We start from the raw sequence: 27,846 nt of genomic DNA, 5'->3' as shown, positions 1-27,846 counted from the left end.
ATGCTTCCTTGGATGAAAGAATACTGCAATTTACAATACGCATGAAATTATTTTGGTTTTTTGAATTTGCTAATACAAATTCCTGAATTCCCTGAAATCAAAGAAGGAGTTTTCACAAGAAGGTGGAGCCCATAGTACTTAGACATAAATCATATTAAAAAAGCACACCTTACATGTGTGTGGGTGGTCAGGAGCACACAGTTTTAGTGAAGTACCTTGACACTTCCTCACTGTTTTCAAGGCCATGGGACTGAGACATTTTTCAGCATGGTGCTGGCTGCAGGGTGGTTTCGTTTGCTGTGCCTTGCCAGTCCCTTCCCTGCCAGCACGGCCAGCTCGCTGCACACATCATCCACATCACCCTGCCCTTTCCTGGTGTGCTAATCCCAAATACGCAGGGCTGTGATTGCAGTAACTGCCTCCACCCTGAGCAGCGCTTTGCTGGACTCGTGGGAGGCGAAGCCCATCGATCTGCAAAACACCAGCTGCGTGCCGCTTGGGACTGAGGCACTCATCAGCATCTTCTGCTCGCTGCCTTTGCCTGGTGATTGGTGACGTGGGAAGGTAATTCACAACCCTGTGCCATGGCTTGCAGAGCTGAAGGAGCTTCTGAAGCTGGCCTCCATACACGCTGAAACAGAAACGTTGACTTTGTCTTCAAGCATCTGCCATATTTGCTCTGGTAAATCACGGCAAAAAATAATAGTTTAAATTGTTCCTTCTGAATTATCACTGTCAAAATCCTCATTTTAATTAAAAGCAGGGAGATGACTGTGACCACTGTGGAGTGACCCAAGAGCCTCTGCCCTCCTAAGCAAGTGCCCCACTGCCAGAGCTGTCAGATGAAGGCAATTACTTCCCTAGTGTAAAATTTTATCGCACTGGAATTGACTTAAGTATTTCAGAAGGCTCAATCAAACCACAGCCAGAAATCTTGCACTGAGAGAAAAGTGCAGGGATCATTAATTGGGTTAATGCACCGTCAACCTTGCATTTGTTAATGGGCATGTTTAGGGCACGAAGGAAACCTCATTGTGGGAAGTGTCATCGGGGTACAAAGACGTACAGGGTGGTGAGCGCGACTGAAACGACAGGGCACTGTCTTTTACATCACCCACCCAGCTGCAGGGCTCCTCTCCCCATGAAAATCCGACACCGATTCCTTTCTGGCCCCTAGAATAAAACCTGTGACGTTGTCATGCGCCGTGGTTGTAGAAGGACATTTTCATTTATTTATTTATTTATTTTTAATGCATGTCAGCCCTGGGAAGACTCGCGTGGTGTTGTGCCCCACCAGTTCCCAGCGCTGATCACGCGTAGCTGTAAAATACTGACTCTGTGCCACAGAAGCAGTGTTGTTGGGTGCCTTGGTGCCAGCACCACGTGGGAGACCCTCAGCTCCCGTGAAGTGTAGCAGTAGGTTATGAAAGCTGAAGTATTCAGGGAGGTGGCGGTTGAGCATTTAATTGTTGCCATTTCTTGTGCCTTTGTTGAGAAAAGTGGGTTTTTGTTTTCCTCACACCTCCCCCACACAAAAACCCAGAAAAAATAACACTCTAGGCTGCAAATATCAGATGTAAGGACAACTGGCTGATACAACGTTGAAGTTGGTGATGATTGTCTTGTGGTGCAGAGAGGGCTTCAGAAAATCTACAGCCATTTGGGCTAGCCCCGAGCTGCTGTAGGATTCTCTGGTTATCTCATGTCCCTGGCAGAGTCAGTTCACGCCTGTTTAGGAAGCATTTCTGCAATGCATTTTGCTTAGAAAGTGATGATGCCAGAACTGAAAGAGGCAGCAGGATTGTCACCACCCCTTGTTTCATCTCCTGTTCCCTGCACCTACCTTGTGGCTGAGGATGGAGATCTGTAGTGCAGAAGGAGTCGTTCCTAAGCCTCTCCCCTAGCACAGCAGTAATCCAGGCACATATCAGTTCTGAGGTACCGGTTAGAGACGCTGGAGCTTCATTGCTTTGTATTAACTGCCCTTAATTATGTCATTTATATTTGGACGTAAACCTGTTCAAGTCACATGCAGCCCTGCCTATGGCAAGCTTGGTACTGGAGCTGTGACATGCCACACGTTTCCAGTCTGCTCCTGTCCTGGGGTTACAAGACTGAAAAAGGGAGTTGTGTTTCTTGGAGGGAAAGATTTCTGTCACCTAGCCCACGTGGCCCTAACTTCACTTGGTGTTTCTCAGCTGCCTCTGAAGTCGGCCCGGTTGGAAAGCTCTGGGGTGCTGCTGCTGCAGGGTTCCCCTGTGATGGCCATGGGGTGTTGCGTGGTGTAGAAACCACACCAGCTGTCGCTGGGCCACAGCTACACCTCATTAAAACTTCCTGAATTTGCTTTACAACTTCCTTGAGGGAACAAAAGAAAACTCCACTAGCACAGGGGCACTGGCAGGTGATGTGGCTTTGAAAGGGGGAGGATAAGATACCTGGTCCTGCTGGTGTTCATCAGCAGGGCTGGCTGCAGTCTTTCTGAGGCAATGATCTTTTTCTTCCTCCACAGATTTGACAAAGTAGGAAAGTTTGATGGACAGATTTTATCCAGAATGTGGCCAAAAAACCTACAGTCTTTGGTGTGGCTTGATACAGCTTTTTGGTTTAGCAGGCCCACTCTGCGCACAGTTGTGCTGAAACGACTGCCATCAACCTTAGCAAAACGTAGCGACTATTAAGAGGGCAGTTAAAATTCCTGCAGTTATGTTTTTGAGGGATTTCATCTTGTGGAACGTTTTGCTTTTACACTCCGTCTTGGGATAAAAGAAAATTTTGAAGTGTCTTAAGTCCTATGAAGTAGAAATTCTGTGGGTTTGAGATTTCTCCATTCCTCTCCCTGTGAAGTGCTTGTATAGCTCATCAGTAATAAGTACACTAACTTGCTCACTGAAACTAAAACTTTGAAGTCATTCATTTGTTGTGTGTCTGAGAGAACTGTGTATACATATTACATATAAAATTGCACATACCTGATGCATTTTAAGTAGAGCCAGAATAATTACTTTTGACATTTAATATTGTCTAACAGTGTTTCAAATGATATATAACAACCATGTTTATGTATTTAAAAAAAAAAAAAAGAAAAATTACCAGGATGTAGATATTTCAGTGGAATTTTAAAACTAAATGTTTTGCTAAAGTTACCGTATTTCAAAATGTCAAAAGAATTAGTGAATATGATCATAATGAAATGTTGCTCTTGTTGTTATGGCAACTAACTTTTAAAACTGCTGTGAAGGGTGACAAATTACACAGTACCATTTTGGTTAGCCTTTTTTTATAGTTTTCCATCATTTTTACTTCTGAAGAATTTTAAACAGCTGGCATCAGTGTTGTTGTTAAGCACTTCTCTCAAACCTTTAGCTATACCTTTATTTCGATCTATTGAGTAATATGTATTTTTCAGGCTGAGTAGATTTCATTTCTAGATCATCACCATCATCACCTACATCTTTCAATAATTAACGTGCGTATGCCAGTGTTTTCCCAGCTTCTCTCTTACCCCGTGCTGTTGCCAGTATCAGGTTAATTAATGTGATAGCATTGGATGTGTGCACCTGAAGGCTGCATATTACCAAGCTCAACTCTCTGCTCTGCAGTGTCTTTGCTGTGTGGCAGCAAAAAAAAAATTCAGCGATGCCAGCGTGTGCTCAGAAATGTGGCTGCAGCATAGACAGGTGTGTTTCACGGGTTTCTGCCTAGCTGTTTTGCAGCAGCAGGAACCTGGTGAGTACAGCTCCTCTGGCCTGTTCAGCCCAGCCCCTGTGGACAAGCCCCACCAAAACACGCTGCAGAGCTCAGCCCAGGGCAGCCACAGCGTTTTCTCAGGTAGTGTTTGCAGAAGCAAGCAGAAGATATTTTTTTGTACAGGTGAATGCTGGGAAGGAGTCTCTGGGACCCGTCCCTCCTCCAAAAGAGAAATTGTGAGAATGATTTGGTTTTTTACTCCTTTGAATTCAGGAGAGAGACAAGGGTGCAGTCCTGGGGTAACACGGCTGTTGGATAGCCCAGCATTATGCTTGCCCAAGCTCGGCATCTCTAGTCTGATATTAAGGAAACCAGAATGGTGGGGGGGACTTCATACAGAAGAGGTAAATCGGCCTCTGAGGAAAGTGTTTCCGACCTGATGTTACCCACAGTGACCTTCTCCTCTTGGAAAGTGCGGTGTTACCTGCGGTGAGGTGTTGGTACAGGTATCAGTTGCCTCTTCTGTCACAACACAAAAAAGTGACTGTACGCCCTGCTGCTGTTGGCATCTGTCAGGAGGTGAAAAACTTGTCAAATGATTGTGGGTGGACAGAGTAAAACTTGATTTTCGTATCCAGTGATGTTGAGTCAGCTCTGGTGATGAGCGCATCCCAGACATGGTACATCCTGCAACAGCCCTGGGCTCATGTCTGGGGCTCCTGCCCTCCCAACTGGTAAAGCCCCAGAGATGTGGACCTGGCTGAGTTTTACTTTGGAGGTTTTAATTTGTATTCAATTTCTCCTGTGCATGGGAAAGGTTCTGTCTTAAGAACTATCCCAAACAGGAATTTCTGAAAGGGATTAGAAAAATTAATGAGATGGGATCATGTCTCATGTGCTTAGACACTTCACACAAGGGGCAGCTGACACGATCTTGTGCGTCTGGTTTTGCCAGGTGACTCTGTGGTGTGAAGTGTATTGGTTTGGTCCCAAACATACAAAACCAAAAAAAGTCTTTGGTCCAGGGAGCAGAGACCCATACCTCCTCACCCAGCTGAGGCATCTGATATTTTTGCAGAAATATGCAGAATTTCTTCCCCTAGGAGGGAAGTGTGGGATACTAGAAGCAATTAATATTTTTTTATTACTATTTTTATGGGGAGTATGAGAATATATGGCATTGGGAAGGAATTAATAACAGAAATTATATAAACTCTGCGGCTTTCAGGTGTAAACCAAGCTCTAAATTACAGGCTTCAGGAAGAAATGTTCTGACATACTTTCCTGTCTGTTGTGTATTCCTTGTGACTAACTCTGAGTAATAGCCATTTTGTAGACAGGCTGTAGATCAAAACTGGAGCAGATCCCGTAGGACACTACTGGAGGGTGCAGAGTGATAAATGACATCTCTTCTCACCCAGCGCTATTTCTCTCTGTGTATCTGCTGAGTTCCTGTTGCAAAAGGCGCGTTTCCAGGGTAATGTTCTATGGCCCGAGCACCGTGAACTTCCCACTTAGGTTGATGTTTTGTATTACCGCGGAGAAATGAGGTGTTTGGTAGGTGCAAGCCGCTGGTGCTGGCCCGTCTGTCTGTATCTGCTCATTCCCTGCCGAGGTCAGGAGACAGCTGCCCAGATGCAGCACTTCTAACTTGCACAATCCGTATCATCTCCAGTTCTGCCTGAGGATGTGGTCCCACGGCCAGAAAGCTGCAAATATACCCATTACCTCCCTTGCGGCACAACCGTACAGGCGTAGCATAGATGTGGTTATGAAGAGGACCGTGCACCAGTGGTGGGAGCAGATGGCATCGAAAAGGAGAGAGCCCTGGGGTGGCTGCTGGTGAGGAGCAGGTCTGCTGCCTGCATGGAGAGGTCACCCAGCACTAAGGCCACTGTGCCAAAACCTAGGGGACAAGTCACCAGCTTCCTAACCCTGGGACTTCTGGGAAGTGCAATCTATGAACGAGTTCCCCAAGACACTTGCACCCACATTAGGTGGGAAGAAATGCAGAGAGAGATGGGACTTCAGCACAGACCCAGTCCTTAATTCTGTCTCCACACTCCTCGTGTCCAAAAAATGGACGGGACTCATGTGCTTTCTTTTAAATATGATCTTTAATGTCCAAGGCTGATGCACAAGCTTGTCTCCTGCAGATGGCAATGCAGCATTGCTTGGGCACTTCTGCCATGAGCATGGGAAGCCACCCTGCCATGATGCCGTCATCAGGTAGGAGAAAGAGAGGATGGAGGTAGAGAGATGTTTTTCAGTCTTTCCTTATGAAGCTTGGCTATTCAGGTGTAATTAAGCCCTCAGCGGAGCGCAGTGGGGTTGCGATGATGGCTCTGACACCGTCATTTGGAAAGGCAACTCGGAGGTCAGAAGCTGTCTTCAAGTGAATATTCAATGGAGAAAACCCTTAAACAAAACAATGGGCCCACTTACTTGAAAACAGCTGCCCAGGATCCCAGCTGAGCTCCCCAGTCACTGGGCTTTCAGCCACTGTTGCCTTTTCTCCCTGGCAGCATATTTACTTGTCCAAGTAAAGTCTGCCATTGGAGACCACAGATGGGTCTTTCTCTGTCATCTCCCGTTTTCCCCTTTGAGCCTGGTCCTTGTGTCAGCCCTCAAGATGGTAACTCAGACTTAAAATTTAACCTCAAAAACAAGGGAAGGGAGTCCACCTCATGCTGGCCCTGGGCTGCTGGATTTGCTGCATGCTTGAACCCATCTCCAGAAGTTTTGAGTGTCTCCAGCTATTTTGAGGTCTTCCAAGGACTGTGCTTGGTCTGAGATCTTACAGAGTCTTCTCCTGGTGAGAATGCATATAAAGTGCAGACATCTGACTTGCCTTACACCCTTGGCTGCAGCTATAGAACTCTGTTACTTATGGGGAAGGCCAGAGTTTTCTTTCTGACATGATGACAAGGATCATTTTTTCTCCTCAGGGTAGTGCTGTTCACATTTGCTTATGCTGAGGAGTAAAATGTGGTGTCGTGAGCACAAGCTTCACATACTTCGAGTGTCTTGCAACAGCAGATACATTACTGACGTGTCCATCACTTACATTTAGATTGCTTTGACCAGCTGTGCTTCATGCACTTTTTCTTAAGAAAAAAATTGATTTTTAGATACGCATAGGCTGTGCTTTTAGTTTAAGTATAATGCAAATGAGGGGAGAAGCTAGCTAGAGGCAAAATCAGAGTTTAGATAGGCTATTTATAAAGGTGACATTTCCTTAAAAGACCTTTTCTTTTATTTCACCCTGCACATCACAGAGATTTTAAATCCTCATCAACTTCTGAAAACACAACTCCAGGAGGACAAAGGATGATATATTCTTAACGAGTGTGTAGGGTATAGCAGTTTTAAAGACAATAAATGCAAGGTCGTATTAGGGCAAAACAGTTAATTACCCACTTCATTATTGTCAAGGTTAATACAGTATTTGAGCGCGGAAGCTGTTTTTCATCTCCTTTTGGAAACAAGGCAAGACAGCACTTCTCACAGACAGATCCATTATAGCTTATCACCGGAGGACAGACTGCTACAGAAACACCATGAAGGATGTCTACTGTCACCAGGCTCCAGAGCAAACGCCAAACCTGTCCAGAGAGCAATGGAAATGAAATGAGAGCTACAGCTTCAAAGTGCTGTGCTTTAATTCACGGAGATTGCGCCCCATTGATTTTAATGTATGACGGTAATGGTAGCGTAAAATTCACCGGCACTCCTTCATCAATTGTAACATTGATCCCTCCTAAACTGCACAGTGTGCTGAAAAGCGCCCTTTAATAAACATGGGGTATCGACTACAGCAAATGCCAGCTTTCTGTGGTGAACCCAGTGAAAGCTGCACCTGCCATGGGGCTTGGTCTCTGTTTTTCATGCATGCCAGGGTGTTGTACAGGTTTCCATTACCTGATCTCAACGATCAGAAACCAAGCCCTCATAAATCTTCGCCCACCAACCTTTGCGAATAACGCTTTGTTTTTAGCTATCTACCTGCAGTAACTTTGAAAATTCCTTAAGCTTAAAAAATCAGAGACCAGTAAGTGGTTGAAAAAATACTACGAAAAAAATATGTAGAGAGAATATGCATAAAAATAGAATTCTCTCATTATATGGAAACATAATTTTTTTTTTTTTAAGTTTATAAAGGCTTTAAAATTACAAAAAACAGTCTAGTTCCTATGAAACTAATTACCAGGATAACCGTGTTTATATTACTTTTGATATTGCCTTTTTCTGTTAGATTTCCTTTCAAGGTTTTTGTTTTGCTTTTGAAGTTAGAGCTAGAATTTCCCATCTTTTGTGATTCCTGCCATTGTATTTCAGTCCCAGGAGGTCTTCCCTCTGCTCGCAGATGCAGCACACAGCCTGGTGATGCAGTAACCGGAGTTTGCATTTCCAGACTGAGACCCCAACATCAGCAGTTCGGTCTTTCCACTGAAGTCGTACCGTTGAACCTGGGTAATTCTGGCTGTGGCACTAACATTAGGCTTTCAGGTTTGGGAATTTGGGTGACGGTTATGGCATTTCTCAATCTCTGGCTACTTTCTGCAAAAACTTTGCGGGAAAGCTGCAGGTGCTGGTGAGCCCCCAGCACACGCTTTCTCTGTAGTATGATTTCAGGGCAGGTTAACGTGGCACAACATATGTTTTATTCTTTATAGCATCATCTTTGATTTTGTTTTTTAAGTTTTGATGCTCTGCAGGCATCCTTACGGAGCCATTACTCTTATTGCTCTTGTAGAATGATACCTGGTTTGGGATATTAATTTGTTTTTTAAGCCTAGTAAATTGTTTTGCCCACTACAGAGGCACCCATTGTGTTTCAGATTTGCGTATAAACATCTTAAGTTCTATCCAAATAGCAAAACACTTGGCAATATAGCATATTTCACAGGGTCTCAGTGAAACACTTCCTAAATTATCCCTTCTAGGGACACTGCTGTTCTTTTACTAGAAATGATACTAGATGTTTCCCTGGAAAAAATCAAGCTTGTATAGGCTGTCTGTTTTAGCCGAAGGGGCATCTCACCAAGATATATGTCCTTTCACATAAGGGAAGTGCTAGATTTAAAAACAAGTCAAAGGAAATAGAAATGTTGTTGTTAGTAATATTATCATAATTGATAATTTGATGAATTGATAAAGCACTGACTATTCTGTAGAAAACGTGCCTCTGGAATAGCTAAGTTTTATCCTTCCTTTGCACTGGCCCTTTTAATTTACTCATAGAGTGGAGCCTGAAGCAAATAGGAATTTCTGCCATCAGTCCCGCAAGTCAGTGTTTGCCAGTGGTTGTCCTCAAAGTGCTGGGAGAAAAGGGTTTTAGTTCTTAATCCCCTGAACTTCATCAGTCGGGATGAGACAAGACTGAGGTCCCAGAGCTAACCAAGACTGCTTCATCAGACTGGGGCTTTGGTGGCAAATGTTTTTTTTGGAAAATCGGTTTCCTACAAGATCATTTTACTATTAGTGCTTTTTTTTAAATCCTCACAATGGAAAAGGTGGCTCCCGAGCATGCACCTGTCTGCAGAAAATCCCTACATTCTGCAGGGTTTTGTCACCAGTGAATTCCCTAGCGCACAAAGCCTCAGCAGCATTCTTCTAAGTCTGTTTTCTGAAGCTATCTAAAAATACTGCTTCCAGAGAGCATCTGCTTGGAGGAGCAGAAGGGAAACTCTCTTTCTGTAGCTGAAGAGGCTGCTCGGCTCCCAGGAGCTCCCTCTGGCTTCGAGGTGCTTTTGCAGAGACACAACGCAGGTTGCTCCAGGAAAGCTCTCCTGGCCAGTGAAGGCCAGTCCCGTGCAGAGCGTCACGTTGGCGTTTTATTCCTCGGCGCGCATTTGCACAGGGGAAGTGAGGTGGCAGTTGGGTATTTCAATCTTGTTTTCAATTACAAACATTTCATTGTCGAGTGTTGCTGGTTTATTATGTGATAATTAAATATGAATGATCACGCAGTCATCCTGCCAAAGAGGCTGTAGCTGAGTGAAACCAATTTCTCTTGTCTTGCTGAATGGCTTCAGAGGCGGAAGGAGTGATCCATTTGCTGTGCCTTATTTTTGCTGTCCTATTGTTTCAGTATCACCAGCTTCAAAATAGCAAACTAGGCAAGTAATTACAGACATAAATCAGAGCAGGGATCAGCGTGAGGTCAGGACTGCTTTGCTTATAACCCGGCTTTTCTCAGCTGCCTTTTGTTGAATATCAGAGAAGTATGTTGCTGTTAATGTGAAAAAAAAAAAAAAAAGTTATTTTATTAGTGATGAAAATGTGATGTTTTGGCAAAGTTTGAGCGGTGGCGTGCTTTCAAGCAGGGGTTGAGCAGCCTCACCAGGCGTGGAGCAGAGCCCCCTCTGTCAGCAGAGGGACGTCTCCTTGAGGTGACCACGGGGACTCTGTTTAAAAATTCATCAAGTCAAATAAGATACAGCCGTAGATACTTAGCCAAAGCGAATCAGCAAAGCAAATGTTTTTTGAGTAGAGCTGCGCTGATTTATGGCCCTGGCCCTTAATCTGTGCATCTTATTCTTGCGGGGTGTTTATGAACGTGAAGCGGCACTCAACGGGAGCCAACTGCTGACAAATGGATGTGACCGTGTGTTACAGTCTTCAGATGGGACTAGCTAAAAATAATCAAATCTTTCTTGAAGGAGAGCTGTAACCAAGCGCAGTTCACTTCCCAAGCTGCCAGGAGCACCACAGAAAGGAGTAGGAGTGGGCAGGGGGTTGTGGGCAGCCTGGGAGTAAGTTCATGGCTGTGGTGCTCCTGCACACTTACCATCCGTGGCTGGGGGATCTGTAGAGGACTTTGCAATATTAGGACACAGACAGGGCCACCACTGCTACCACCCCATGGCATCCACGATGCGGGTGTCCCAAAGCCATGGTTGTGCACAGGGGTTTGCTGGATGCCATGTGTTGTAAGAAAAAGGTGTAGTTAAGTATTTTTCCCTCTTCCCCAAGTGTCTTTTATGCTAAGTTAACCAAGAGGCAATCCCTGGTGGTAATTTTGCTTCCCAGGAACATACAGCTTTGTAAAAAAAACAGAACCCGGCACATATTAACCTATACGTGACTTTCCATTCCAACAGTTTGTTAAAATAACATGTAGACGTGACCACTGGATGATTTTTCGTTTGGCTTATCCATACCCTGCAAATCAGATTCAGCCCACAAGTTTTGCTTGGTGTGGGCAGCTGAACAGTATCAAATAAAAAATAAGTAGTGGCTTTAAACATCTCTGCCTTTGGCTTCTGAACACCCACCTCTTAAACCGGGCTTTTTAACAGTGTCTTTACATGCCACACGTCAGCTTACGCTGTACACCAAATTTAACCCCTCTTTCTTCATTCATTTCTGCGTGTCCTATTGTAAGTAGTTACGGAGGTATTTTTTTTTTAGCAATGGATTATTCTGAGGTAAATGACTGAAGAACATAACACATCGCCACAGGTATTTCTGGGTGAATCGGTATTTTGTTTCAGTGGGGGTTTTTTTGTCAGATATTAAATGAAAATCAGTATTTAATCAAAAAAATTTTTTATTCCTAGACTATTGTCAGAGGAAACAAGCCTCGAAAGGATACTTCGATCAATGGCCTGCTGGAAGAGTTTGACAATATCTCAGTGACACGATCCAATTCCCTGCGGAAGGAAAGTCCTCCCACCCACCACCAAGGAAACGCAAACCATGTGCCGAGACACCAGGAGGAAAATGGTTATATCACGTATTCCCAGTACTCCAGTGAGTCAGACACTACAACGGACTATGTCGTGGAAAAATACCGAGACAAGACTCTTTACGGGGAAGAGCTGGACAGGTACTACAAAGGGAGTTACGCTGCCAAGCAGAACGGGCACATGATGAAGGTGGCTTCGCGGGATGTGTATTATTCTGAAGTGACGCCCCTGCAGTCAGACCTTTCCAGGTTCCTCCCAGATTATCACGCACACCTGGAAACAAAGCCCAAACCGCTGGAATATGGTGGCCTAAAGCTGGAGTATCAGCGGATCCCCAGCGGATCCTCCCTGGACTATAGAGATCCCTTTCCTTACACCCCATCCCGAGCATCGGTGCAGAGCGAATGCCCCAAGGAGAGGCTGGAGTACAGCGACTGGGGACACGGCCTGGGCAGGGATGACTACGACAAGCGGCCGAAGTCATCCTACGTGGACCCAGCGAGCCCTCAGCCAGCCATGAGGCAGAGGTCCAGGTCAGGCTCCGGTCTGCAGGAGCCGGCCATGCCCTACGGAGCAAGCGCGTTTAAAGCACACCAGCAAGGACATTCCTACAGCTCTTACACCTACCCCCGCTTGTCTGAAACTGCAGCAGGCATCCCCAAGGTAACGTGACATCCCTGGTGACAGTGACCTCTCCAGAAGGGGGTTGCAAAATATTAAGCATGTGCAAAAAATTAAGGGCAAGGAGCCATGCTTGGGTATGCAGTGCCGAACGCGGCTAGTAATGACCCCGGGAGCTGCATGGCTGCTGTTGGAGGGAGTGAAAACTCACCCACTTTACCTGGGTATCTGAAAATGGATGTCAGGGATCAGTGGGTTTAAGATATTTATTGAAAGACAGGTTTGGAGATGCCCAGCGTCCAGGAGTTTTACTTGGGCTTCCCAGTAACCTTAAGACCTTTGGCAGCTTTTGTAGCATTAGGAGTTCATACACCTGTGCAGATCTCAGCAGGAGGTGGGATGCTGGTCTGGTTTGTATATCAGATGCTTTCATATTTGAACTGTTACCGTGCAAGGCTGAAACCTCTGTGTTTTAGTATTTATATTGTATTTATTTATATTAGGAGATTCATTAACCCTTTGCTGCTAATGAGAGTAAGGGTTTACCCCACTCTGTTTTTAAGCAATGAAGTTAAATCAAAGCAGCTTATCTCACCCAAGAAATTTTAAATGTAGTTTTTTTTAAAAAAAAGTTATGGTGCAAAAAAGCATTTCAAACATGTCATCTACAGGCATCTCCTCTGCACAAATTTGTGTCCTGCTCTGCCTTTTCTAAGTCACATGAGGAATATTGTCCATATAAGCTGTCCTTTCTTGCAGTAGTTTGCTGTAACTGTTTGTTCAGTTAAGAGAATAGTGCTTTTCTCACGTGTCTAGGCACATAGCTACAATGATGATCTGCTTAAACAGCTAATATTCTGCAAGAGATGTTTTTTTCTTTGGTGTAGCTTGCATTGAACATTACTGAGCTCCCCTAGCAACGGGCACCAGGCTGATAGCTCATTTTTCCAGGGCTGAAACAGTCTTGGGTTGCTGTGACTTACCAAATCTGCTGAGGTAGGTAGCTTGTTAGGTGGTGAGATCCGCTCTGCTGGTTAATGATGATCTGAACGGTGCATTTTCTTCACTGACTCTGTGCACTAAGAACATGGTCCTGTCCAGTTGCAGACCCAGAATTCCAGCTCTCTGCAAATCCGTGATATCCCTATGCCGGAGGCACACCTCTGTCTTGCTTGCTCAGGTTGTGGCTGCTTTGCTGGTCCTGGGGTGCAGAATGAATAATCAGTGTCCTGCGGTAAAGGCAGAGCAATGCATTTTTATTCCATATTGCGATAAAGCACGGAGCTGGCCTTTGGAAGTTGAGGATAAGTTGCAGGGGGGATAGAAAAGTTACCAGGTCTCTTTGTGTGCCTTTCCTGAGCTCAGGGTGTGGCGGGAGGGATGTGTTGGGGTAGTCAACTGTGTGCCAGCGTGTGGCATTAAATAGGGATTCTGGAAGTTTTGAGGAAAGTGTGGGATGGGCTGTCTGCCATTTCCTTCATTGAAAGCAATCGCAGAGTTTAGAAAGGAGAAGGACAAATCCAGTAATTAATAGATCTCTACAACTGGCAAGACCAGGCACAACAGCATTCAATAGGGTAGAAGACAGAGGTTTACAGGACTTGACGCACTCCAGACACTTTGAAAAATATCCCATTAAAATGCAGTAACAACTTTTATTAAAAAAAAATCTGTTTCCATGCAAGATTCATTGTGAGCTGTTCATCTCCTGAGTGCATCAAAACACTCCTACAGCCTTGGTGTATTGAAACTTGATGATTCACTGTTAAGTGCAGCAGTTTCAATTCCCAAACTGGTCCACAGCTCCTAGAAGTGAATAGCAGCTTCTTGTCTTGGATGATTGCTGAAGAGTCTTCTTTTCAAGGAGGCATTAGTAAGATAATGGTTCATCAAATGGGCTTACTAAATGAGAATCAGGTCTCAAATCAGATATTTTACAAATGAGATTGGCTTTAAAGTATAGTTAAAAGTGGGGGGGAAGCAAGCAGTGAGAAAGTCTGCAGGCACAAATGTGTAGCTTCAAAATGCGCTTAACAAAGATGTTCATTTTGGCTTGTAAATGTGAAGAGCAGACTTCAGTGTTATTTGCAGGTGATAGATGCCAGGTAAATCAAATGCCTGCCCTGTTCCATCATCAGTGATTTCAGAGGCGTTACATCAGAAGACTTGCACGGTGCTGGGCTTGGGCACTGCACGCAGTGGGACCATGGAGGTGTAGGGAGCCAGAGGCTCAGATCTGGTTCGCTCCAGTCCCACCCTCATGTTACCCACCTGGTCTCCTACTCCTGCATACTAACTCCAGTAACGCTTGCATGGGGTCACACGTCTGCTGTGTTACCCTCATGACACAGAGATTATGTCCCACTTTGTTCAATGGGGTCTTCTCAGTGCTGTCACACAACATCAGACTCGTCCTGCCAGGTCTGCTTATCTTTGGACACTCTGTACTGCGTGTTTTGGTTTTGCCCTCCTCTTCGTGGCAGGCAGCCCTCTCAGCTCTTTGCACCAGATCCTGTTATTTCAAAGCTCCTTTTTCTGTCATTTATTGGTAGCAGCTCTCTGTGACCCACTCCTGTCCCTCCTCCAAGGGTCCGTGATTGCTGCTCTCTGCTTTGCTGCCCTGTACTGCTGTAACGTAGCAGAGGTCTCTCTCTAATCTGGCCGCTGCTCAGCACCACCATTTTCCTGCTGCCTGTTTTGCAGACATTCTGCGCCAGGAGGACTTTTCCAGCCCAGTGAAGACAGACCCCCAAGCCTTTGCTATCACAAACCTTCTCCTTTTTTCCCTGTTTTCTCATTCACGTGCCGGTAGCTTTCTGCGAGCGCTGCCTGTCAACTCTGTGCATGGATCAGGGAGTCTCAGAGATTTCCACAGCAAAGCACCGGAGGGTGACCTTTCCCCTTGCAGTCTCTGTGATGTACGGACCATCCCTTCCACACCTTTGACTTCAGCAAACGGAAACCTAATTGAACAGAAGTCCATTTCATGTTTCCTGAAAGGTGATGCCGTCTCACCAAGGGCCTGTGGCTCCTCTGGGGGGGTATGGGCTCCGGCTGCAGGCTGTGGCTGCCACCTCTGCCACAGTCCCGCTGCGCTGTGTGTGGGGCCACCCGCTCGGCTGCGAGGCTGGCCAGGCAGCCTGCCCTGCAGGGAGTGCACCCCTTACGAACAGGCAGGCGTTTCCTCCGCGTGCGCTGCACAGCTGGCATTGCTGTCGTCACAGAGGAAACTGAAATGAGTTTAAACGGTGCTACATCCACCTTTTAACAACCAAAAGACCCGGCTGTCGATGTGGCCGCGTATGGATGCTAGTAACGCTGTGAACGGGTGAAGCAGCCCAGCCGGCAGCAGCAGGGTATCGCCTTGCACTGCAGCGCTGTGATGGATGTCGTGTCAGAGCTTCAGCTGCTCCTTTGGCCTGATCTTGAATGAGCGCAGGGCTGCTTTCTTCTTCCCTTTGTAGTAGTTAAAGAATTTCCTTTCAGTAGGTAACTGCGTTCAGTAGCCGAAACAGAATTACTGGCGGAATAAAGCGTGTTCGATTTTACCGTGATGTGAAGCACTGCGTCAGGACACAGCCTTGGAGAAGAGGCTTTAGCTGATTTACTCACTATAGCTCCCGATTCTTTGCAAGGTTTCGTGGGGTTCAGGATGTGAATGGGTTTACATTGTACTGCAATGCTAACCTCAAAGAGGTTTCAAACATTCTTAGCAAGCACGCTGAATCCTTGAACTTTCATTTTAAAATTTCTCTGCGGAATTTACTTTTGCCAATGTGTTAAGCTTAGGACGTGCTCAGAAATGCCAGGCATGGGTGAAGGCTCAAATAACGCATTAGTGTGGATTTGTCCAGCTTGAATTTGTAGACAAGGCTTTCCCCATCTCAATACTTCAAAGAAAACGGTGGATTTGTGGCCAAAGCGATAGATCTGTCCCTGCATACACAGATACATAGGACAAGGCTAGACTGAGTTTTCCCTCCACCAAACCATCTGAGCAGTTTTCCGTGTTAATTATTTTGGCAGATGTCATGTCCTTTATGAAGTTCATGATACCTCTGACCCTCTCCTATTTTATGGCTAGCGCTGTCTGATAGAGTAAATGAAATCGTGGCTGTAGTCATGCGGATGTTTTGCTTAAACAAAACCAGCATCCTAGGAGGTGGCTGTACAACACCGGTACATGCTCGCTGGATGCTCCATGTGGCTGGTAGCTGTCAGCGTGAGAGTCTCAGACGGCAGCAGACTCCAGCTTCACGTTTCTGAAGGAAATCTGAGCAGCCTCTCTGGAGGGGCATTCCCTCTTCCCTGCTAAACCTCACGCGGAATGAAAACACAGGCATGCCCAGCTCACACATGAGGTAGGAAAGCGCTGATACAGTATTGCACTCGCAGGCTTTTCTCCCCACACTGAGGCGACTCCAGCTAGAAACTCCTCCTCGCTGTGCAGCAGCCTACAGTGATAAATTGATGCTGCGGCAGATTTTTTTTTTTTTTTTTTTTTGCAGTCAGCATAAAATGGTCAAATGATGTTCCACCGCAGAATTCAATTTCACAGTTCAGTTGGGTCCTTGATTACACTGCCAAATTCAGATTAATGTGCATTTAACTAACATGGATCAGGGACTCCTGGCTGGCAGCCAGCAGTAATAGTAGCAACTCTGAGCTGTGTAGAGTTTGCTGCTCTGTCCACCCCTGTGCACTGCCACAGAAATTGATTGATTAAATGAACTCGTTGCCGTAATTATTTGTAATTGTGCTACATCATGAGCCTGTGTTGAACCACCCCCCTGCCCTGAGAAGCTCCACACATCGTCAGGAGTCACGTATGTTGTAATCATAAATGTGGAGATGCTCCTTTCCAGGGGAAAAATGTATTTTTGTTTTGGGTGGGTTTTGTGTCTTACATATTTATTATTTTTTATAATAGAAGCAAACTGTTATGTTTGCAAATGTGAAATATTCATTTGCTTTCAGTGTAAGAAGCTTAGAACAGCTTGGAAAGTAAAGAAAGGAACCTGCAAATGAACAAGGCTTCCCATTGGGATAATTTCCTCTGCGATTGTCTCTGATTTCAGATGAAAATTAGCAGTTTTGTGACACTGCAGTTAAGTAGTGTGTCATTCTGGAAAATGATTTAAGAATTGGTAAATTGAATTAGGCTCCTCGTCATACTCAAGTATGCAGTCACTCAAACAGCAGCTGGTAGCAGGTCAAGGCAGGAGATGACTGGGATTTCAGGGTACCACCGCCATGAAGACACTGGGTCATCCCTGAACTGCTGGAGAAAAGCATAAGAAAAGAGTAAGGGCTGAGAGTCAAAACCCAGGAACTGGGATTTGAAAAGAAAGACTCAAATTGGATTTTTCCAAAGGGCTGCTGGTTGTAAAAGGGATGAATTCTTGGAGGAAGTGGCCCAGAGAGCCTGCAGGGCACTGCAAATAACACATTTTGGAGCATACGCTTTCATTAAACAGTGATTATTGTATCTACAAACAGGTACCTGTACAGAGAAATGGACCTGAGATGTGCAAAAGATGTCACGGTCTTTCCTGGCCTCATTTTGGTGCTGATCAGACCACAGCAGCCAAATGCTCAAAAAATCTCTTTTCAGATACAGGGCAGCAGCGCCATGTTCAGAAGAATGGGTACGTGCAGGCCCAGGGACCTCCAAGGGTGCTAAAAACAAACCGGGTGGATGGGCAGCAAGAAAGCTGTCCGCGCACCCCTGTTCACTCGTCTGCTTTTGGGTTGCAGGTGGATTATGATCGAGCACAGCTGGTTGTCAGCCCACCGCTGTCTGGATCAGACACCTACCCCAGGGGCCCTGTGAAGCTACCTCAAAGCCAGAGCAAAGTCAGTTATTCAAGCAGCAGCTACCAGTACCCTCTGGTCTACCACAAAGCGTCCCACTATCACCAGCCGTCTCTCCAGCCCAGCTCTCCCTACATTTCCACCGCCTCCTACCCCAGCTCTCCAAGTATCACGTCAAGTGCTTATCCTCCACCCAGCTGGGGATCCTCCTCGGACCAGCAGCCCTCCAGGGTGTCCCATGAACAGTTCAGAGCTGCCCTGCAGCTTGTGGTCAGCCCTGGTGACCCCCGGGAGTACTTGGACAACTTCATCAAGATCGGGGAGGGCTCTACGGGGATTGTCTGCATCGCCACCGAGAAGCACACAGGGAAGCAAGTCGCCGTGAAGAAGATGGATCTCAGGAAACAGCAGAGAAGGGAGCTGCTTTTTAATGAGGTACGTTGTTTTGGGTGGTAGCTTCAGCAGGAGACGTGGGCCAAATGGCAACCTAAAGAGCGAAATTAATATTTTTCTAAAAGAGGTGGTGAGTCCCACACACATCTACGCTGCATAGGTATTACGTAACAAGAGCAGTTTAATGAAGTACATCTCCTGCCTTCAAACCTGTAAGGCACTGGGAAGTCACAATAAACAGCCAAGAAATCGTATCAGCTGCTCCCTGCGGCTGTCAGGTTGTAAAGCCCAGCTGCCTTTATCTGACCATTTGCTGGTATAGTTCTTTCTTCTGAGATGAAGGGTCAAAAATAACCAGACTATTCAAGAAACTTGTGCATCATATTCTATATATATGCTTGTATATATATGTCTGTAAATGTATATACATATATACACGTGTAGATATGTCTATACATGCTTTCTGTTCCTCCCTTCTTCCTCTCCTAAACATGAGCAGTCCCTTTGCTTTCTTGTCTTGATGGTCACTAATCAAGGAGCTGACAGTCCCTTTTTCACGGAACCATCTGTGTTAATTCCCACATCTCCTTTCCTGAGTGGCAGCAGCCAGCTGCTTATGGTAGATTGTTTTCCTCATGTATATTATTTTAAATTTAAGAACACTGGTTTTCATTTGCCATTTTTTCACCCAGTTTGGTGCTGAGACTTCCTTCTGCAACTCAAAGAGTTTCACCTTTTTTACTCCTTACTCCCTTAAATAAGTTAGTGGTACGTGTTTGGGATCACTTGTGAATATGCTAATCAGCACCAAAAACACTGCAGGTTCCGAGCGAAACCTTTTGGGAGAACTAACCTTTTGATTCTGTCATTTGCTTCCTGTGTTTTAACTATAAGAGGATCTTTCCTCAGCACATGACAGGCTAGTTTCTTCAGAACCTTTAAAAACTTTGCATTTTTTAGTTTAAACATTAGCTTCTAACAAACTTGGCACACAATTCTCCTTTGCACAGTCTGTACTGTATTGGGTATTTTGGCTTTGTTTTGCCCGTGCCGGATGACTGCACTGGATTGGATTGTGGTGGCTCTAACTGGGCATCTCTTGAGTGGTAGCATCTTGAAGCAGGTCCTGCGTGCTGTGCAGAACCAAGCTGCTTCCCTGACACGCTCCGGTCACTCGTGTCTGAAAATTTGTTTTCAGCAATGCTGAAGTTCCTCTGTCCGTAGTGCCGCCTTCACTGGCTGGTGCTTTCTCTCCTGATTGCCTTTCTGACACCCCTCAGTACCATGCTGCCATGTAGCCTTGGCTGGGCTGCTGTTACTGCGGTCCCAATTCTGCACAGTCTCTTTTAGGTGTGGGATTTGAGTTGTGTCACAAATAACCCCTGTATTACCAGCATTCACTTGAAATTCTGTGCAAAGTACTGTTTGGTATGTGATGAAGATGACTTTGATGGGTTGAGCGATGGATCAGGTCAAAAGAAAAAAAAATCTCTGTTGCACTGAAAGCAACTGGCAATAAAAAGCAATGAAATAAACAGTCCTGTTCCTGCAGTCTGAAAAGAACCCAATTATCTACCACTTACACTTCAGCAACTGAAGATTCTTCCTTCTTCCTAATGTATTTACAATGACTGTTATTTTTATGTAAATATATTGATTTTGTTTATGTGTTGGCGTAAGGATTAGGGAGGATGTGATTCATAGCAGAACCTTTACTAAGCACAAAGAGAAACGTACAATGAAAAAGAAGGTCAGAACAAGTGTCAGATAATGCTTGTAGCAATTCACGTATCATCTTTTTCTTCCTCACAGGTTGTAATCATGAGAGATTACCATCATGAAAACGTGGTTGACATGTACAACAGTTACCTTGTTGGTGACGAGCTGTGGGTTGTGATGGAGTTTCTGGAGGGCGGCGCTTTGACAGATATCGTGACTCACACAAGGTGGGTTGGCTGTGCCGCGCTGGCCACCAGCTGCGTGAAGCCCTCAGCGGGAGGGAGGTGCCGCGGCTTTCCTTTGTGGGTGCCTCCGGACCTCGCCTCCTGCTGAGGGAAGCTGGGTACCGCCTGGCTCTGTATGTGAGTGTGTATCTGTATATTTATTGCATAATACAAATATTGTTTGTATATACATACACAATACATATATACAAACTTAAAGATACACACATACATGGAAAAATATATATACACATAAATACTTGTGTGTGCATAGCTATACATGCCTCTGTGTGTGTATGTATATCTATTTACACACATACTGTAGCACGCTCACTTTACCAGCATAAATAAGTGGCTCATGCAGATGAATTCCTGTTGGTACCAATATTTTTTAAATGGACAGGAAAGAAGGCACTTTAGGAGGTAATTTAGCAGCCACACGACTTTTATGCATTACTTCCTAGCATGGCAAAAAAAAAAAAATTTCCCTATTCGATGATCTGTATTGGTTTTGCTGTCATAATTACATCAGTTCTGAGGGTGATTTCTCTCCATACTCATAACCCATGTAACCACACTGTCAGAAACGTTAACTGCAAACCAAGCCTAAAACATGATGGGAAGGCATTTTTCTATCAGAATATTTGTGCTTATGGTAGAGCTTGTTCCCGTATTTCAGGTAACGTTGTACCTTTAAAGAAGGCAATTTGCCAGCACAAAAGCTGTAGTGTATAGAACTGGTCATCCTTGTCTGAGTGGACACATTAGGTTTTACAGCCCTCTTTACATCTGCTTTTCAATCACCTTTTCCTCATAAAGGCACGATAAAATGAGATGGGAAAGAGGGATCCTTTATTTCATTTTTTCCCTTTGAATAAAAAAAAAAAAAACCAAAATTTCCACACCAAACCAGTGGGAGAGTATTTAGATGAGCAATAAGAAAAGCAAGGAATAATCAGTTAGAAAATTTGTCTTCTCTCATGGTTTAATGATGCTCTTAGCTCCTATCAAAAGCAGAGTTGTAACACAGGTATTTTATTTTTTAGTGTTGCCTTAGCTGATGTGCTGAAATAAATCACTATATTGCAAGTCATTTATTAACTACTGCTCCCCAAAACATTAAGAGCTCTATCTTAGATATTTCTGACAGGAGTTTAATGGCAAACAGATGTTCCCAGTACACCACTTCTTGAGAGCTGTCATCTATTTTTTAACTCAAAATAGTCTTTCCTTAATCTTCTGAGTTTTTGTGGGTTTTGGTTTGGGTTTTTTTTATATTGCATGACCTTCTCTCAAAGATTTTGCTAAAATACTGCAAATGGTACACAAAGTTAAAGCAGAAATCTTCACGGGTCTTTTTCTGGCCATGTAGTAGAGACGCTGGAGACACGCAGTGATGGGGCAGCAGTACCAGGGTGCACAACCCATCCCGGCCGTCACTGTTGTGCTGTGGCTGGTGGCTTCTTCCAGAGGGGTTTTGCAAGTGTGCGCAGAAATGAGGACTCCTGCTGGTTTGGTTTTTTGGTTTTGGTTTTTTTTTTTTCTACTGAAGTACCCTGAATATTTTTATAGAAGGCATAAAAGCAGATAAACACTCTGGAAGAGCTACACCCAGGGCCTGATGTTTTGTCTGCACAGTTAAGGGTGTGTTTTCTCATATTTATTCCATGCTTGTTTCCATCCCAGTAGTGATTTGCCCTCCTTGGCAGGCAGTGAGTTTACTGTAAATAAGGCATTTCTGTTATTTCCCAGAGGGAAGCAGACTCTGTACATCACGTAGTGCACTCTGCTTCTTCAGTGCTGCAGGGACACTTACCCAGACCTCGTTGCAGAGTTGTTCCTTATCCCTCATTTCCCCTTTTTTTGACAGAAATAGGACCAGAGTTGCCCCACAGAGTTCCTGGCTGGCTGTATACTGGTGTGAAGGGGGACTGGTGCCTCTTTGCTCCAGCTCCCCTTTCCCACAGTCTTTGTTAATGCTCAACTGTTTTTCCACCTTGTTTTTTCAGGATGAACGAGGAGCAGATAGCGACCGTCTGCCTGTCCGTCCTGAGAGCCCTGTCCTACCTGCACAACCAAGGCGTCATCCACCGCGACATCAAAAGCGACTCCATCCTTCTCACGAGCGATGGGAGGGTGAGCACCCACTGTTTTGCCTGTTGTCTCTTGGGGTGGCATGAAAATAGTTGTACACATTCATAGTGATACTAACTTAAAAAAAATAAGCCAGGCATGTGAAACCAAGGGCTGTGACCTGTGAATAACTTGTTAGAGAGCTGAATCAGAAAAACACAGGCCTGGCCTGCCTGGTAATTGACATCTGCGCTGCATGCAGAGTCCCCGGGGGGGATCGGAGCCATCAGAAGGCAGTGGCAGGAGAAACTGTGCCACGTGGGTGATGTTTAGGTGACAGGAGACCTTCCTTTACGCTGCGCCACTCCTGCTCCCATGCGCCTCAGAAAAAAACTTTCTTTTTACTATATTTAATACATCCTTTAGTTAGCAAGTTAGCAAGCTTCTATACACTTGCTCTGTTTTCTCAAGCTAGTTAGGAGGCTAACATCAATCTGTGTGAACAGCAATACTCAGCATTACTGCTGAAACACTTCCTTGATGGTGAGAGTAGTTTTTACCATAGGCACGCTTACAAGATGCTTGATAATGCCTGCCCCGCACTTCCATTTACTTGGATGGGATGTTGCTGTCAATGAGTTGGTCTTGTTTTGTGTTGTTAGTGAGTGGGAAGAGAAGGAGACAAAATGCTGCAAATGACGTGCTTAAAGTCTGCACGCAAAAAAATACTACTTCAGCAGTGTTTGGTCCCTAAGAAATTACTTCCTTACAAGGAGAAAAGTGGTTTGGGCATACAGAGCTGTAAAACTTGAGGCACCTAAAACCTGGGCACCCAAAGGCTTAGGTGGAGGGAGGCAAACCATTCTTAAATAGAAGATCCTAATTTCTGCTTGAATTAGGCACTACATTGCAGCTCACCTTGTGGCCCCCTTGGGACAGATTAATAGTAACTAATGTGCTTCTGGCCAGTGAGTCCCGTAAGCAGGGCTATAAGGATTGCTCCACCAGCGTTACACACTGTCTAAAGCACGACTTAGCAGGCTAGACAGAGCCAGGAGCACCCAGTCGGTCTGGAACCAAACCCAGATCTTCAGCAGGTAAAACTCTTGGCTTCCCAGGCCCGGTCCCGCTTCAGCAAGGGAGAGGGATTTTCTTCCTGCAGCAGTCACAGGCTGCTCCTGTTAGTCCTGCTGGGGGGAGAAAATACCACACGTGTAGGAGTTTTTCAGTTGCGATTTCAATCCATGTTGCTGAAATAGCATCTGATCTGCTCCCGGGATCTGCATACAGTGCCTCATTATACTCATTACTCCAGTACTTATTATCTGCATTGCAGATTCCTTCATGGCTGTGTTGTGCAATTATCTTTTTTTGAGAAAAATTGTCTTCTTTTATGTACTTGAATGAGCAATAGATATGCAAAACCTCTTGTGCTCCTACAAAAGAAAATTGGGCTCTGCTTCCAAAATATGTATTATTTCTTTGATTCTTCATCCTGTAAACTGAAAAATAGATTTATCATGGAGAACTGGGCTATTATTGGCTTTGTTTTAGAAATACCAACAATCACTTTGTAATTCTGTTAAAAATAATACCATTAGTTTTAAAAAAAGCGATGTCTGTACTGAATCCAAAAGAAAAATCAGTGTCGATAATTAAATGGTGGTCTGCACAATCCGGGGATTTATGCAGTTTCCCGCTTCGGTTGTCCTGGGACTGTTTGGGCTCCCTTCCTATCCCCAGGGGCTGAGTACGTCAGTGGATACGTGGCACATGGACCTTGGCCATGGGTCGTGGCTGCACCGTGTGGTGTATAGCTGGGGGTGATGGGGGTTAGGCTGATGTCCTGGAAAACCCTTATAATAGCTTCTAGGCCTCCGAATAAATACTTGGGGGAGGGAGAAAAAACAGACTTTAGGTTTAAGGAACAAACTGTTTGTGGAAGGGGGTGATGCCACCAGCACTCAGCCCAGCCTGTTTTGATTGGGAGTTCGCGGAGTTTTCACCTTGGCATTGTACAGCAACGGGGAGGGGGAGGTGATAATTTTCCATAATTTTCGTTGTAAAAAAACCCCTGGCATAGAAGTATGAGCAGGCACATGATGCAGCAAGAGCTGCTCTCTGGAGTGCTTGTGTATCCCATTATTTCTATTTCAGGTCACTGCCACAGCTACTCAAGGACAGTACCGTCTTTAATTCCCCAAGCAAAGGGAGCAGGTCTCCTTATCTCTTACAACCATTTTGGAAGAGCCTTTGGAAGTACCCTTGCCTGCCTTCCCCAAATTAGCTCCCCTGCTACATAAAGACGGCAGTTCCTTTAGTGACTGTCAGCAGTGTGAGGTCCTAGTCTTGAAAAATCATTGGCAGGGGGCTCGCCTTCTCTGAGTGTTAGATCACGCTCGCTGTGGTAAAAGAAAACAACATGAATGCAACTTTTCTGGTGAACTCACAGATCATGTACCTGATAGAAATAATAGGAGTGGTGTATCACTTGAAGTACATATGTTACTGGATATCACTGTACATACATAGACTGTAAATGTGGGGTGCGTGTATATATATATATATATATATGCAATAATAGATTCATTATAAAATGCTGTTACTTCAGAATGTTTTGCTTTCCTTCTATTTTTTAAATATTATAAGCTATTTATCACCTCCGCATCTTCTGCTGCTGGAGAGGCAATGAGCTATGACAGGAGATCTTAATAACGAGCACCGCTGCTGCTCTTCCCTGCTCCTTTCCCTCGCCTTCATTTCAGCGAGCTGCACCTTCCCCAGGCTGCGGTGCTGGCTCCAGCCACGCTTCCAGAGCTGTGCTGCTGTCCTGTCCCAGGCCAACGCTGCCACTCAGCCCTGTCCCCCCCCCCTGCTGCAGCTGCAGACCGGTGTCCCAGAGGAATTTGCCTTGTTAGTCAGGAGGGGCTTTCTCTTCTTTTTTTTTTTTTTTTTACTTTTTATTTTCCCCTCCCAGATAAAATTGTCCGACTTTGGGTTCTGTGCCCAAGTGTCCAAGGAGGTCCCCAGGAGGAAGTCGCTCGTTGGGACGCCGTACTGGATGGCACCAGAGGTGATATCCCGCCTGCCCTACGGCACCGAGGTGAGTCCGGCGCAGCTCCGCATGTCCATGTGGGCCCCGAGCGGCTGTTTTCCCTCCGTGTGCTGCCTTGGTTGGCCCCACTAAGCCCTGTCAGACCCGTGCAGTTCAAACGCATTTACACAGATACGCTGAATAGCAGCGGTCGTGTTTGCCCCAGAGTGCCACATCTGCCTTGTTTTAAAGCATTTCTCCGAGATGAAGTCATTAAGTAATAGCGCACTAAATGTAATGTCTTTACATATTTTAGTTTAGGGTGCTGTATGAAAGGAAACGGCATCGTTTCACATCGTGAAAGACCATTTGATGATCTTTAATATCAAACCTGCAAGCTGGAGCCACAGTTACAGGTGCCTACACCTGCATATGCCAAACCAGCAGCTCAATCGCGTGCCCGTACGGCACAGCCAGGTCCTGCTGGTATTTGCACAGACCTGCAGGCAGAGATCCGCTCTGCTGCAATCCCCTTCCTCCAGAGGCTGCCAGCAAAGGCACAAGGGTCCCAAACACAGGAGCTGGCTGGGTGGGTTGGGTTGCCACCCTCTGTTGTAGCGTTTGTCCCCACATCAGCTCATTGCTTGCAGTCATTGCTCTCATTAGTTGAGACACGGGGGGGGGAAGCCTGTCTGCGAGAACTATTTTAAGCACTGCCAAATGGTCTGAAAAAAGCAATTTGCGTGTTTTTATTGGAACCCTTCAGATGAGACCAGCAAGGAGAGGACCTGGCTACTCTGCCGTGCCGTACCCCGTCCGTTAGGAAGCCCTGAGTCACAGCACTTCACCGCTGCCAGCCTGGGAAGAGCATCCCCTCTCCCGCGCTCAGCTGTGACAGTGACTCATGCCTCCCCTGCGGCTGCATTTTCTCCGCTGCGTGGTGAGGGGAGTCAGCTGCTGCTTGGTAGTGCCTGTAGTAACAGCTGCAGAGCGCGAACCTCCAAGACAAATATATATAGATATATATTTACACGCAGATATGCATAGATATAGATATATATATGCACACATACATATATATACCACACACGCAGAGAAGGGGGAATGAGATGGGAGACGCTGTGTCTTCAGACGGCGCTGCAGGGACCGATCTGGTGCAGGCAGGGGAGCGTGGGCCCGAGGGTGAGAGCACCCTGCAGGCACTGATGCTCACCCGGGACATGTGGCATTGTACAAGGCTGTTCAGGGATAATAACATCAGCTATTATTAGCCCATTAATTACACTGAAGGGATTATAAAGTAGCTGAACTTAACGACTAATTTAGGCTTCCCTACCAGAAGGGAAGGAAGAAAAAAAGAGCTTTAAGCTGAAGGATAGTGTTGGCAAAAGAGCAAAAGCCGCGTGAACAGGCCTTGGCTGTATTTGGGCTGGCAAATGACAGAAATTACAGTTGTCAGAGGCTGGGGATTCTGGAGCAGCTCTGCAGCAGGCCAGGACTGAGTGGGGGGGCGGAAAAGGTGTGGGGGGGGGGGTTTCAGTTGTAGCTGAATCACTTTCCAAAGGAATTACATTAAGGTGTTACCTGTGCTCCCTGGAAACGGGCCTGGGTGTAGTAAGTGCTTGTGTGTTTGCCTTGGGGTCTCAAAAGGAGTTCCTGCAGTCTTTAAGGTTGGCACAGCAGCTGCATCATACTCTCCTCTCCCATGAGCTGCACCTTTCTGCAGCATCGCAGAGCCATCCTGGGGTAAATAGCCAGTGGATGCAAATCAGTGCAGCACAGGAGGGTGCAGCCAGCCTCTCAAAGGAGCATGCCTTAGCAGTGCTTCCATGGGCATCACCTAAACCAGTTGCAGACCTGCGTTTGTAAGTTGTTGCTAGTTTATTTCTTCAGTGCACTTACTGCTCAGAAGGAAATAATTGTTGTTGGTTGGTTAAAAAAAGAAAGATTTACAGAGATGTCTCACCAGACCATTGGCTTAGACTGGCCACAGACAGCAGGTACGACAGCGTGAGCCAGCTCAGCGGTTTGCCTGAAGCCCAGTGTTGAGCGCGTTTGCCCCTCGCGGCGCTGCTGGTGGTGTTTCTGCACAGGCTGTGTTTTGCAGGTGGATATCTGGTCCCTGGGCATCATGGTGATAGAGATGATAGACGGGGAGCCTCCCTACTTCAACGAGCCGCCGCTGCAGGCCATGCGCCGAATCCGGGACAACTTGCCACCCCGCGTGAAGGACATGCACAAGGTCAGACTTTCCATAGTTGATGAGGGTCTTGCACGTGCAAATGTTTAGTAACAACCCCATAGCCACACGCATCCATGCCCCACGGATAAATGCATTTTTAAGGTACCACCTGTGGGTCCCACATAGGTGTGGGGAGGATCCAAGGCCAAAGCCATCAGCGAGCCGTAGCCTTTTTGTGCCCAGCCCTGGCTTTGCTCCCGAAGGGAGCTGGGCAGAGCCTCGTGCTCCCTCCGCTTCCCGCCCTGCCTGAGGGCCCGAGCAAACTGGCACATGGGCCCTGCTGCCAGTGGGCTGGTTCACCCACGCCCAGTGCCAGAGTGTTTGGGTGACCCCCGTTTTGGG

General features: G+C 45.9%; 1 protein-coding gene across 3 annotated transcripts in view; it reads left to right on the top strand.

Moving 5' to 3' along the window:
- PAK5 (p21 (RAC1) activated kinase 5) overlaps positions 1-27,846 on the top strand; it is a 96,245-nt gene that overhangs the window by 61,070 nt on the left and 7,329 nt on the right. For all 3 annotated transcript variants that reach the window (XM_040612079.1, XM_040612078.1, XM_040612076.1), the window contains 6 exons: positions 11,256-12,047; positions 17,763-18,254; positions 20,025-20,158; positions 22,165-22,291; positions 25,206-25,331; positions 27,370-27,504. In XM_040612079.1, the coding sequence (XP_040468013.1) occupies positions 11,256-12,047; positions 17,763-18,254; positions 20,025-20,158; positions 22,165-22,291; positions 25,206-25,331; positions 27,370-27,504 (1,806 nt within the window). The remainder of the gene's footprint in view (positions 1-11,255; positions 12,048-17,762; positions 18,255-20,024; positions 20,159-22,164; positions 22,292-25,205; positions 25,332-27,369; positions 27,505-27,846) is intronic.

This window comes from Falco naumanni, chromosome 12 (genome assembly GCF_017639655.2).
Source record: "Falco naumanni isolate bFalNau1 chromosome 12, bFalNau1.pat, whole genome shotgun sequence".
In the NCBI taxonomy this organism is placed as follows: domain Eukaryota; kingdom Metazoa; phylum Chordata; class Aves; order Falconiformes; family Falconidae; genus Falco; species Falco naumanni.
Note: the sequence above shows the minus strand (reverse complement) of the source record. Positions and strands in the feature narration are given on the sequence as shown.